The sequence below is a fragment of the Carassius gibelio genome, chromosome B7 (assembly GCF_023724105.1).
Source record: "Carassius gibelio isolate Cgi1373 ecotype wild population from Czech Republic chromosome B7, carGib1.2-hapl.c, whole genome shotgun sequence".
In the NCBI taxonomy this organism is placed as follows: domain Eukaryota; kingdom Metazoa; phylum Chordata; class Actinopteri; order Cypriniformes; family Cyprinidae; genus Carassius; species Carassius gibelio.
The window spans coordinates 37496384-37510704 of record NC_068402.1 but is presented as its reverse complement, the minus strand read 5'-3'; the positions used below and the strand labels follow the sequence as shown (position 1 = coordinate 37510704).

Below are 14321 nucleotides of genomic sequence, written 5' to 3'. Positions count from 1 at the left end.
GGAAAACAAACGCTTAACTTGAGACTTGACGATTTCATATTCCGGTCACATTTGCTTACCAGAAGGTGCAAGGCAATATAGTTCACAACATTAATAAGGTGTATACCAAATTTTGTGGTATTTTTACAACATCTTCTACCATTAAGTCTATGGAGGATAACAGTTTAGTGAGTAGCATGCATATTCTTATTTGTTTCCTGTACCTATACATTATTAAGACATTGTATTAATAAATATACAAAGTTTGGGCTTTTTAATTTATACCACTGTCTTGTCTTTGTTCATTGAGGCACATATTTTCTTTAGGTCTTCAGTGTGGCACAAAACACTTAATATGCATTTTAGCTAAATTTGCTTTCTGCTTGTCTGTAAATAGTAGCCTTTTTGTTTATTATGCTCTATATAATCCTGTGTGTGACAAATAAAATCTTGAATCTTGAATCACTGTTTTAAGCCACGTTAAGCATTTGTGAAACCCCCTGTGCTAATGATACAGCCCACTGCACATATTATAAGATAAAAAACTGGGGGGGGGGAAAGCAGAGGCAGCCTCATGCTAGTGGCTGCTATGGGAGCTGGGGCCTTTATAAAAGGTAAGAGGTTAGAAGTAACAGGAGGGAAGACTGGGACATGAGGGTCTATGTTGCAAGCTGTTGTAGCTGTAGGCCACAGGAAAGTGGAAGGGTTTTTGACTTTTGGCGGGGCAGGCTGAAAGTGAAAGTGACATACGGCCAAGTATGGTGACCCATACTCAGAATTCATGCTCTGCTTTTAACCCATCCAAAGTGCGCACACACACACCGTGAAAACACACCCGGAACAGTGGGCAGCCATTTACACTGTGTGCACCTCAGTCGTGGTATTGAAGGTGGAGAGACCACTGTACATGCACTCCCCCCACCCACAATTCCTGCCAGCCTGAGACTCAAACTCACAACCCTTCAATTGCAAGTCTGACTCACTAACCATTAGGTCACGACTGGAATGCCTGGGTAGCCCGCAGTGTTGCCAACTTAGCCATTTTGTTGCTTTTTTTTTTTTTTTGTTGGATTGTTGTGGAGAATCCGAAAATGATTTGATGATTTGAAAATCCAGTCTCGTTGTTTGGACAGGAAAAAAAAAGTTGGTCTGTTATGGCAAAGGAGTGAACCGAATGCTTAAAGACTAGAAATAATGAAGGTAATGTCACGTACGGTGATACAATAAGCACGGGAGAGATCCAAATGCAGTAAAACCGGTTTATTTGAGGGGCAATCCAAAAGAATAAACAGTCCAGGCCGGGTCAAAACCAGAAGATCCAAAACATAAACACAAACAAATACACACGGGAAAAGCAGACTCAGGAAAGTAACATCCATACGACAAGGACTCCATAACAAAGATTCAAACACAACGGGTATAAATGCACAGAAGGATAATGGGGAAACAGGAGACAGGTGGGGAACAATCAATTAACTTAAACAAGGAGGAAGGTGACCAAATAAGCGAACAGGAAGTGATGAGATGACAGACACCGTGGGAACGGAGGACACCTTGGGGACACCCAGGGAACACAACCCAGAGAATGTGACAGAACCCCCCCCCCTCTACGGAGTGGCTTCCAGACGCTCCACGATAGACAAAACAGAGACCAGGAGGGAGGCGGACAGGTTGAGGCTCCGGGGGAGGGACAGAGGGCCATAATAACCGAGGGAAACAGGGACCGGAGTGAAGACACAAAACAAGAAGCAAACAGTAAAATGAAACCCCCCACAGGGCGGAGCAGAAGAACACCATATCTGTGTGGTCCGAGCAGAAGCCCCCCAAGGCGGAGCAGAAGACCACCACATCCTCGTGGTTGCCGCCAGAGTCCCCCAGGGCGGACCGGATGACCACCACCTCCTCGTTGTCACCGCCAGAGTCCACCAGGGCGGAGCCAATGACCACCACGCCCCTGTGGTTGATGCCGGAGTCCAACAGGGCGGAGCAGAAGACAAGCAAGCCCCTGTGGTTGAGGCTGGAGTCCCCCAGGGTGGAGCAGCAGACCACCCAGTGACTTGACTTGTCTTTAGAAGGACCCTGGTGACTAGCCCTGACTCTGGAAGGTCCCCGTGACAAGCCCTGACTCTGGAAGGTCATCGGTGACTGGCCCTGACTCTAGAGGGTCATCGGTGACTGGCCCTGGCTCTGGAGGATCATCGTACTCCTGACTCGACTCTGGAGGGTCCACCGGCACCTGACTCGACTCCGGAGGGTCCACCGGTACCTGACTCGACTCCTGAGAGTCCACCGGAACCTGGCTCGACTCCTGAGAGTCCACCGGAACCTGACTCGACCGGAACCTGGCTCGACTCCTGAGAGTCCACCGGAACCTGGCTCGACTCCTGAGAGTCCACCGGAACCTGACTCGACTTCTGAGAGTCCACCGGAACCTGACTCGACTCCTGAGAGTCCACCGTAACCTGACTCCCTGAGAGTCCACCGTACCCTGACTCGACTCCTGAGAGTCCACCGGAACCTGACTCGACTCCTGAGAGTCATCCGTAACCTGACTCAACTCCGGAGAGTCCACCGTAACCTGACTCGACTCCGGAGAGTCCACGGGAACATGACTCGACCCCGGAGAGTCCACGGGAATCTGACTCGACTCCGGAGAGTCCACGGGAATCTGACTCGACTCCGGAGAGTCCACCGGAATCTGACTCGACTCCGGGGAGTCCACCGGAACCTGACCCGACTCCAGAGAGTCCACGGGAATCTGACTCGACTCCGGAGAGTCCACCGGAATCTGACTCGACTCCGGGGAGTCCACCGGAACCTGACCCGACTCCAGAGAGTCCACGGGAATCTGACTCGACTCTGGAGAGTTCACAGGAACATGACTCGACTCTGGAGAGTCCACCGGAACCTGACTCGACTCCGGAGGGTCCACCGGTACCTGACTCGACTCCTGAGAGTCCACGGAACCTGACTAGACTCTGGACTGTCTGTGAATACCTGAGGCACCTCGGCTTCAGGCACTGTCTCTGGAACGGTCTCGGGCACCGCATCGGCATCCGGAACAGCATCGGGCACCGCCTCGGCATCGGGCACCGCCTCGGCATCCGGAACAGCATCGGGCACCGCCTCGGCATCGGGTACCGCCTCGGCCTCCGGAACAGCATCGGGCACCGCCTCGGCCTCCAGAACAGCAACGGACTCTGCCAGGAGACAGGTGGGGAACAATCAATTAACTTAAACAAGGAGGAAGGTGACCAAATAAGGGAACAGGAAGTGTTGAGATGACAGACACTGTGGGAACGGAGGACACCTAGTGGACACCCAGGGAACACAACCCAGACACTGTGACAGAACCCCCCTCTACGGAGTGGTTTCCAGACGCTCCACAATAGACAAAACAGAGACCAGGAGGGAGGCGGACAGGTGGAGGCTCAGGGGGAGGGACAGAGGGCCAGAATAACCGAGGGAAACAGGGACCGGAGTGAAGACACAAAACAAGAAGCAAACAGTAAAATGAAACCCCCACAGGGCGGAGCAGAAGAACACCATATCCGTGTGGTCCGAGCGGAAGCCCCCCAGGGCGGAGCAGAAGACCACCACGTCCTCGTGGTTGCCGCCGGAGTCCCACAAGGCGGACCGGATGACCACCACCTCCTCGTGGTCACCACCAGAGTCCCCCAGGGCGGACCGGATGACCACCACCTCCTCGTGGTCACCGCCAGAGTCCACCAGGGCGGACCGGATGACCACCACCTCCTCGTTGTCACCACCAGAGTCCACCAGGGCGGAGCCGATGACCACCACGCCCCTGTGGTTGATGCCGGAGTCCAACAGGGCGGAGCAAAAGACAAGCAAGCCCCTGTGGTTGAGGCCGGAGTCCCCCAGGGCGGATCAGCAGACCACCCAGTGACTTGACTTGTCTCTAGAAGGACCCCGGTGACTAGCCCTGACTCTGGAAGGTCCCCGTGACAAGCCCTGACTCTGGAAGGTCATCGGTGACTGGCCCTGACTCTGGAGGGTCATCGGTGACTGGCCCTGGCTCTGGAGGATCATCGTACTCCTGACTCGACTCTGGAGGGTCCACCGGCACCTGACTTGACTCCGGAGGGTCAACCGGTACCTGACTCGACTCCTGAGAGTCCACTGGAACCTGGCTCGACTCCTGAGAGTCCACCGGAACCTGACTCGACCGTAACCTGGCTCGACTCCTGAGAGTCAATCGGAACCTGACTCGACTCCTGAGAGTCCACCATAACCTGACTCCCTGAGAGTCCACCGTACCTGACTCGACTCCTGAGAGTCCACCGGAACCTGACTCGGCATCGGGCGCCGCCTCTGCATCCGGAACAGCATCGGGCACTGCCTCGGCATCGGGTACCGCCTCGGCCTCCGGAACAGCATCGGGCACCGCCTCGGCCTCCAGAACAACAACGGACTCTGCCAGGAGACAGGTGGGGAACAATCAATTAACTTAAACACGGAGGAAGGTGACCAAAAAGTTACACATTTGCTCTGTGATTAAAAAAAATAAAAGAAAATAATAAAAAAAAAAACTTGTGTTTATTGATTGTTGTGTTTTTGTCCCATTTGAAAGCTTGCATTCTCTATATGATGATTGGCTGAGTTCTGATATGGGCGGGACTTTGCAAAGGAATAGCTGATAACTGTTTGTTGTATTGTTTTTGCCATTTACAAATACTGTTAAATTACAGTTTCTTATCAATGTTAGCACACATCTTGTTATAATAATGGTAACACTTTAGAATAAGGTTCCATTAGTTAATGTTAGTTAATGTATTAATTAACATGAACAAACAATGAATAATACATTTATTACTGTATTTATTAATCTTCGTTAATGTTAGTTAATGAAAATACAGTTATTCATTGTTAGTTCATGGTAATTCACAGTGCATTAACTAATGTTAACAAGCACAACTTTTGATTTAAATAATGCATTAGTAAATGTTGAAATTAACATGAACCAAGACTTATAAATGCTGTAGAAGGATTGTTCTTGCTTAGTTCATGTTAACGAAAGTAGTTAACTAACATTAACTAATGGAACCTTATTCTAAAGTGTTACCATAATAATTTATGAATGAGATCTAAGTAATATTGATCAGACACAGAGCAACTCTCTGTCTGATCCTAACATGAGTTTACTGGAGCAGCATGGCCTGTGTGTTTTGGGGTGTAATTCTTCACAGTCCTCCAGAGATGTTGCGTGTAAGCAGTTTTACCTCGCTGTTGGGGGTTTATTCCTCAGCCATCTCGCATGCACTCTATATTTTAAGTGATCCTGTCAGGGGCTGTATGTCTGCTAAACGGGTCCCTGGTGGCATTCAGTGGCAGTGTAATTCATTGGCGTCATCTGCAGACTGCTGCTAAACTTAAGCGGGCGCAGGAGCTGATCGTGACCTCCGGCACATGATGCTCTTACACCAGCTCTGAAGAGACAATTCATATGAGCTCAAAGAAATACAAGCTCCAATATATATTAATCAAATGCTAGCTTATTACTTACTGAATACTCTACAGCAAATGCTAAAAACAGTGAACATTAAATGTTTCTGACTTTAGTACACTCTCAAAAATAAAGGTGCTTCACGATGCAAAAGAAGGTTCTTCAGATTATAAAAAGGTAAGAAAGACATGGTTCTCTAAAGCAGCTTTGACTAAATTTTTTGTGGTACCAAAAATGTGACCCTGGAGCACAAAAGCAGTCTTAAGTCGCTGGGGTATATTTGTAGCAATAGCCAAAAAAAAAACAAAAAAAAACAAACCCTTTGTAAGGGTCAAAATTATCGATTTTTCTTTTATGCCAAAAAATCATTAGGATATTAAGTAAAGATCATGTTCCATGAAGATATTTAGTAAATTTTCTACCATAAATATATTAAAACTTAATTTTTGATTAGTAATATGCATTACTAAGAACTTCCTTTGGACTACTTTGAAGGTGATTTTCCTTTTTTTTTTATATATGTATATGTGTGTGTGTGTGTATGTGTGGATCAGGGCTGGTAATTTACCTCATTAATTAATTATGGAGAAACATATTGCGTTAAAATTATTAACACTTTTACGCACTTGCCCGCCCCAGACCTCTGTGTATCACCTGCCATTTCATACATTCGATTAATGAGTCATATGAGGCAGAGCAACAACTTACTGCGGGATGGAGCCTAGAGAATATACCTAAAATTCAAGATATTTGAAATGTTTGAAATTGTGTCTCATATTTATATCATAGGCAAGTTAAGAAATATCACATGGCTGTAGGCTAAGTACAATATCACATTAGAGTAAATGTTACACTCCTCTTATACAACATTTCATTAAGAAGTTAATATTTTGTTATTTTAGACACAATGTTGTCTGTTTTGCTCAATGTTTCCAACCAGAAGATAAAGACAAAGCAGAACTGTTCATCCCCGAGCAACCCATAGCGGCATTTCATTTCTCAATCCGAGTGTTGAACCATTGGCCATAGTCGCGTTGGATTTGAAGCGACACAGACCAATCGGTGTATGACATCAAAGTACCGCAAGAGAGATTCAAAAGCACAAGGAGTCGTCTGCTCTCTAAGATCTTGCGGTACTTTGATGTCACACACCAATCAGTCTGATGATGACCCGCTTCAAGACGATCAAACTTAATGATTCAATGAACCATTCATAAATAACCAGTTACTTCACTCCTGAATCAGCAATTTTAACAAATCAAACAAATTAATAAATGTATTGATGACTTAATCATTAAGACATTTACCACCACCTACTGACAGATTTAGTTTATTATTTAGAGTATCATTTCATTCAAGAAAGAATTTAATATTTTCATAGTAATAATATTAAAATTAAGAAAATAAATTATTAAAGTTATAGTTCAACCAACCAAAAATGATGATTCTGTCATAATTTACTCACATGGTCCAAAAGAGTACATGTAATACATTTGATCAAACAAAACATCTCTGGCTGAACCTACTTTTTGTAATCTCTGTTTGATGCTTTGCACAACAATGACTTGTTGTCTCTTGGGAGTAATTTCTCCAGATTTGATGTGCGATTAATTGGATTAATTAATTAGCACATCATGTAATTAATTAGCTTAAAAATTGTAAGCGCTTACCAGCCCTTATATAGACATATAGATATTAGTGCTTTCAAATGATTAAGCACCTCCAAAATAAAAGTTTTTGTTTACATAATATGCATGTGTACTGTGTATATAAACATATAAACAATACAATTTTCTTTAATATATGCATGCATGTGTTTGTATTTATATATACATAAAAAAATATACTCAGTACACACATGTATATTATTTAAACAAAAACTTTTATTTTGGATGTGATGAATCATGATTAATTATTTGACAGCAGTAATAAATAATGATACTAGATACTATAATAGAATATACCACAAAATGATTCAAACTAAATAGTTGTATGCTATTAATATCATTGTTAAGCTGCAGTCCATAACTTTTTTCAAAAAGTGTTGAAAATGTACAAAATGTACAGTATATAATAAGTGAGTACATAATGAATGCATTTTCCAAAATGTGTTTTTGGCTCGTCCTGGATTACTACTATACATCTATAATAAGTGAAGTGTGTGTGTGTGTGTGTGTGTGTGTGTGTGTGTGTTCGTCTAAACGCAGAGCTTAATTTAAGACGGCAGACCGTTTGATCAGATGAAGCAGACTCACCTGTGTTTGATAAAGAGTCTTATTTAAATGTAAAACATTTATTTCTCATGCATTACCATTCCTTTCACTCTTCACTCTTCTAAACAAAGAGGAACATTTCTTTTTCAAATCAAATCTCCCTGCGCTCGCTCTTCCCGCTCAGAGCGCCATGTTTGTTTAATGAGAGCGTGTTTGAGTCACACAGCTTCTCCATGTGCAATTACCAATTCAGTCATTTCATACTACATGACATTTAATTGAAGTTTCGAAGTGCTCCGATAAAGCAGGTGAAGGGAAATGTGTAATTGTAATCGCTGAAGATCAAGAGCACTACCTAGAAAACCTGGACATGTGCCTTTTTATATTTCACACAAGACAAATTCTATTAAGCATTCATAAAGCCTGATTTAGGATCCCTGTATTTTTGTTTGTTTGTTTTGTTTTTTGCAAAACAGTTTTTGCTTTTCTTAATTTGTGTCTGAATGAATGGATGAATGAGTAAATTACAGAATTGCAAATTTACACTTAATTTTCACTCAGTAAATTTTACAAACAAGTACAAAAGTGGCTAGTAATATACTGAACTGAACATGACCTTGTAAAGTAGAAATACTGAAATACTATCTTCCAAGGTTATTACAGCTAAATCTAACTAAAGTTGAAACTAAAACCAAAACATACAAACAAACAAACAAACAAACAAATAAATGTAATATTTTTTTACTTGAAATAAAATAAACATTAATTGAAATAAAATAAAATAAAAACTGTTAACATTTCTCATACTATTTTAGATTAACTTGATGTAATAAAACTAAAACTGAAATAATATTTATAAAAACTGTATATATGAAATATATATATATATATATATATATATATATATATATATATATATATATATTCAAATAATAAAATGAAATAAAATAAAATGAAATGAAAACGGAAACCCTAAAAATAACAACTGATTCAAAATATTAATAGAATAATTAATTAATTAATAGAACTCTCAGTAATACGACAATAACAATAATACGACAATAATGTTTTCTTGTAAAATGTACTCTAATAACCTTCGTTGTATTTACAACTTTGAAAAATATTTTTTGGTATTGGGATATTCCATTAAAATAGAAGGTGATATAATGGTGAAATAATGTTATTAGTAATGTTAAATATGATGACATTTTGGGGAATGTTTAAGTTTGAATATTTTATTTAGTTTTTCAGCCCTGCTGACATTTACCTTTACTTCATTTGCTCATCCTTATCAAAAATATCAAAAGGCTCGATATAACGAAAGGTAAACCATAATCTTTGTTATATTGCACAACTGAACATATAGCCCATTTTATTTTTGTATAAATATAGAAATATTTATGTAATGTATCAGCGTTTAGCCTGTGTTTTTTGGTCCACGTGGTCCAGCTATAGAATATTTGAGTGTTTGTAATCTGTGTGCAGTAAAGCGGAGGGCTCACAGACAACAGGAATAAACGCACATGTTTATCATCCAGCCCCTCAGGACTGGACCTGCGCCACAGCAGAGTGAATTACAGGACCCCTAAAGCCCACAAGGTTCATTTTGCCAAGCGCCCAGAGAGAGAAAACACACACAAACACACACACACGCTGCCTCACAGCACTGTGTGTTTGGAAATGAAGCAAGGCTGGTGAATCTCGAACCATTTGGACTTGTGGAAATTATATCTGGGAAAGAATATGTGACACAAAATGGTGTAATGTTGTGCAAACTGTTGGTGTGTTTTTGGGAATTACTATAATTTTAAGGGACACGGTCTTGAAATAATTTTTTCATTTTATGTATGTGTATCTCTGTGTGTGTGTGTGTGTGTGTGTGTGTGTGTGTGTGTAGGTTTGTGTTTGCTCAACAGAGGCTGGTTTATTATTTTTGAAGCACATCACAGCATGAGTCTAGTCTGCCGCAGCCAGAGATGCATTAGACACTAAAGTGCACATATATGCATTTGCAGATGTGTGTGTGTGTGTGTGTGAAGCTAACTAACTATTTACATTGTTAATTTTTTGCATATTAATTAATTTATTATATAATTACACACACACACACACACACACACACACACACACACACACACACATATATATATATATATATATATATATATATATATATATATATATATATATATATATATATATATATAATGTTTATTTTCATACAATTCAAATGTATAAAGTCTCCTTGTAAGATTATGGTTATGGATTGATTTAATCATAATTATTCCATATGCTGTCGTTTACCATAGTTGTGTTGTTTCGTAATTATTTCCATTGTTTTGTCTCATTCTGAATGTAAAGAAGTTGCAGGTTTTCTGGTCAGATTCTGGTCTGGTTGGGTTCTCATCAACTTTAGCTGGTGTTCTGGGATTCCTCGTTTAGACAGCTGAGTAAAGGCTGTGAGGATAATGAAATGTCAGTAAATATGTTCAGGCTGATTTTGCACATGGGTGCTTTTGTCCTTTAAAAATTAGCCACAGTTTCACATACACACTGATACGCTTCGCACAGAAGCCCACACACACACACACACACACACACACCCCAGCACTCAGAAAGCATTCGTTCCCGCTCATTAGCCACATGCTAACGGTTCAATCATCCGCGAGTGTCTCAGGTGCTGGGTGTTCATCACACGCTGATCTGCTGACATTACCCTGACATTGAGCCTCACGGAAGATTTCATCTTTAAACGATCGCCATGATTCTTTAAAACTCCATTTGAATCTGTAATGTGGCGTATTTCCCCCAGAAACTGAATATTCAGCAGGAAATAATGTGAGGTGGATCATGATTGATCATTTTTGATTCGGTTGAGTGATATGACGGTATAAAACACGTGACCAAAGTGCTACAGATTCTGCTGCACAGTTAATACTGAAGTATATTTGAGAGATCGACGAAGAAACATGTTATAATACAGAGCTCAACCAGTCTCAAACAACTACAGATGATAAGGAAATAACATACTTAAGTGTGAGCTGAATATATTGATTTCAGACACTTAACTGCATGTCAATTATAATTAAATGAAAATGTCTTACAGATTAAATACACACACAAACACACACACAGTATATTAAAACCAGCTTAAGTAGGACTTATATCTTACATCTTTATATGTAATTTCAGAATTACTTCTAATATCTTTGAAATATGGTTAAAGTGCTGCTGAATGTACTGACAAACATGATAAACTAAAATCAACTTTAATGGCATTTCTATTAAAACGTGTGTCTTATGTGTTGAAGTTGCAATTTAGTGCATTTAATATATATTCACTTTAAATGTAATATCGAGTAAAACACTACAGTTTTGATAATCAAGAACTTGAATGTGCTTTAGTATGTCAGTCAACACATCAAAATAAGTTCTTTAAAGAGTGATAAGGTTTTATTAAAACAGAGATTTAATGCACTTTACAGTAAAACTTTTAATTCGACGTTATTTCGAAGGTCACTTTTTAAAAGTATGTTTAGAAACAATCATGAAAGTGTTGTGATTTATTGTAAATCGCTTAAGTAGCATTTTCATTAATATGATTTGTTATAGTTATTATGTTATCTATAATATGTCAATATAATATGTCAAGTAGTTTATTAAAATATACTTAAGACTTAGTAGTACAAGTGCACATTCATTATAAGAAATCACACTTGACTCTTATGTTCTTCCATTTAATTATTTCGTTATTTATTTATTCTACGGAGTGCAAAATAAGATAATTGATTAATATTTCAGCTTATTTATTTATTTTGTATCCAGTGAAAGCCAGTGGGGTCCAAATGTTGCAGGCTCCAAAAAGGACAAAAATGTTAAGAGTTGCATTGAGTGCATTGAAATATAAAGTATTATTTAATTATGACTACAGTGCACTATGAATCCCAGTAAAACAGAGACTTAAATGAGGTAAATGAGGTCAATTTTAACCTGATGTCATTTATCATATGATTAAAATGCAATTAAAACACTTCATTTGTTGTGATGTAGTTTTAACTGCAATTTAAGAAAATATATTTTTTTTAAACAATGCATGTTTCAAAATATAAATGAAAAACCTGTCAAAAAAATCTAACCTGTCAATATATCATATTAAAACATTACACAGAGTGTAGATTCTGAAAGGAATATTGTTGTTCCTGTAGATCTGCTGTAAATCTACTACAGTATTCTGGAGGTTGATGTTTCTGGATAGATATCTACTGGCCTAAAAATAAAAAAGAAACCATTCTCGAGTCTATGACATTCTGGTCATTGAACATGTGGTTTAATTTTATTGTGCAAAAATCACAAAAACAATGCTCAATCATTTTAATACTAAACGTGAGAAATGTAAATGCTAACAGACTCCAAATGCTCTTTCTCCCCTCTCTCTCTCTGTGTGTGTGTGTGTGTGTGTGTGTGTGTGTGTGTGTGTGTGTGTGTGTGTGTGTGTGTGTGTGTGTGTGTGTGTTTCCAGGTGTAATAACCGGACGCAGTGTGCCGTCGTGGCCGGACCGGATGCGTTTCCTGACCCCTGTCCTGGGACATACAAATACCTGGAAGTGCAGTACGAGTGTGTCCTGTACAGTACGTATGAGTTTCATATCAACATGTCTGTCTAATCAAAGCCCTTCAACACAAACACACCCAACATCTTCCTCCTGCAGCTTTATTCTTCTTCTCCTGCAGTTTAAAGACTTGCCTTCATTTGAACTCATCCATCCCTATCTGCAGTGTGTGTGTGGGGGGGTGAAAGTTTACATGATGTTTTTGTTTACTGTGAGCTCTGTGATAAACTATGTAAGCGCTGCACTTTGTCAAAATGAGTAAGTTGCCAGATAGCTAATGATAGCGTTTGGCCGTGATAGATCGTCTCTTCTGTATCTTTAGTTATGAGAGCGCAGCGTCACATCCATCTGTGTGGAGGAATACCTGCGCTGTATACTCCACGGCTTTTCCTTATGCCAGTGTCCGTCTTTACTGATAAATGAGGGCCACGTACGCATCGCTGTTCACTGAATTGAGTTTTATTACAGCAGAGGAAACAATGACTGTTTCTCGCTTCCTACAGCTTCCTCACTACTGGTCAAAAGTTTAGGGTTAGTAAGTTTTTTTTGTATTTTTTTTTTTTTTTTGTGAAATTATTATTTTTTTTTAGCAAATACACATTCAAGAGCTCAAAAGTGGCAATATAGATATAAAAAATAGATATAAAAATGTTACAAAATATATTTTTTAGTTTTATTAATCAAAGAATTTTGAAGAAAAATTAAATGTTTCACGGTTTCCACAAAATTAAGAAGCAGTTTTCAATATTGATAATAATCAAAAATGTTTCCTGAACAGCAAATCACAGTACCTCCAGAAAAACGCAATTATTTCATGCAAGTTGTAAGATTGTACTTTTTTGTTACAGAATAGTACCAAAACCTTACAGTTGAAAGTATATTAGTAGTATGTAAAATAATTTACGTTGCAGTAAGAGATTGCACTTTGCAATTCCTGTAAAACAGCATTTGTATATTTGTGTGTATATTTTATTTGTATTCATTTTTACAGAAGTAGTTCCTTTTGTAAAGCTGGAGAACTTGTTTGACTCAATGTTTTGTAAATTTGAGCCATGTGTTAATTAAGGTCTGAAATAAAACAGAATGAGAACTTAAATATTCTGTGATTTAGTATGCTTGCTTATCATAGGAAGTCATAAGAAATGACTCTTTACAGTAAGGTAGTAGCCTAGTGAGAACAGGGTGTTGGGGGGGGGGGGTCCCCTTTTTTCTCTTTTTCATCAAACCGCAGTTTTTGCAAGTTCCCGCAATTTCATCGCATAAGATTGCAAAAATATCCCGCATATTCCATCGCATTTTTTAAGAAAACCTGCCGCAAAATCAAGGATTTTTGCCCGCAACAATCACAAAAAAAATCTGTGTTTTTCTGGAGGGACTGAAATCATCATATTAGAATGATTTCTGAAGATCATGTGACACTGAAGACTGGAGGAATGATGCTGAAAATACAGGTTTGATTACAGGAATCAGTGGCAGTTTCACAGATCTTCACACAGATTATTACCAAAATAAATGAAGCTTTGGTGAGCAAAAGAAACGTCTCGGTTACATATGGTAACCCTTGTTCCCTGAAGAAGGGAACGGAGACGCCACGTCGGTGACCGACGAATATGGGATATTGCTTCGATAGACCAATCTACTTTGAGTGTAAACTAAACGAGCCAATGCACATTGGCATGCAATTATTGCATCCAGCTGCCGCTGATCACTGCGTGAGTATAAGAGGGCAGCAGGTCCAATGCATACCAGTTTTTCGCTGAGGAGCCAAGCCGGGGACCCGGTAGCTCAGCGGCGGTACAGCAACCGTGGCGTCTCCGTTCCCTCCTTCAGGGAACGAGGGTTACCATACGTAACCGACACATTCCCTTTCAGTCGGAAACTCTCGACGCCACGTCGGTGACCGATGAATATGGGATCCCTATCAAAGCGCCATGGGTACTGCCCCTTCCAGTGCCCTGTGCGAGCCACCTGCGCCCCTATTAAGTGTAGGCCGGGGCTCAGAACAAGTAGCTCCACTCACCATTGTCAAAGCAATACCTCACTGGGTGAGAT

The 14321-nt window shown here is 40.3% G+C and overlaps 1 protein-coding gene across 6 annotated transcripts in view; it reads left to right on the top strand.

The window, feature by feature from the left end:
• The window catches only part of LOC127961351 (adhesion G protein-coupled receptor L3), a 140945-nt gene that overhangs the window by 71868 nt on the left and 54756 nt on the right, over positions 1 to 14321 (top strand). For all 6 annotated transcript variants that reach the window (XM_052560437.1, XM_052560434.1, XM_052560436.1 and 3 more), the window contains exon 4: positions 12179 to 12288. In XM_052560437.1, the coding sequence (XP_052416397.1) occupies positions 12179 to 12288 (110 nt within the window). The remainder of the gene's footprint in view (positions 1 to 12178; positions 12289 to 14321) is intronic.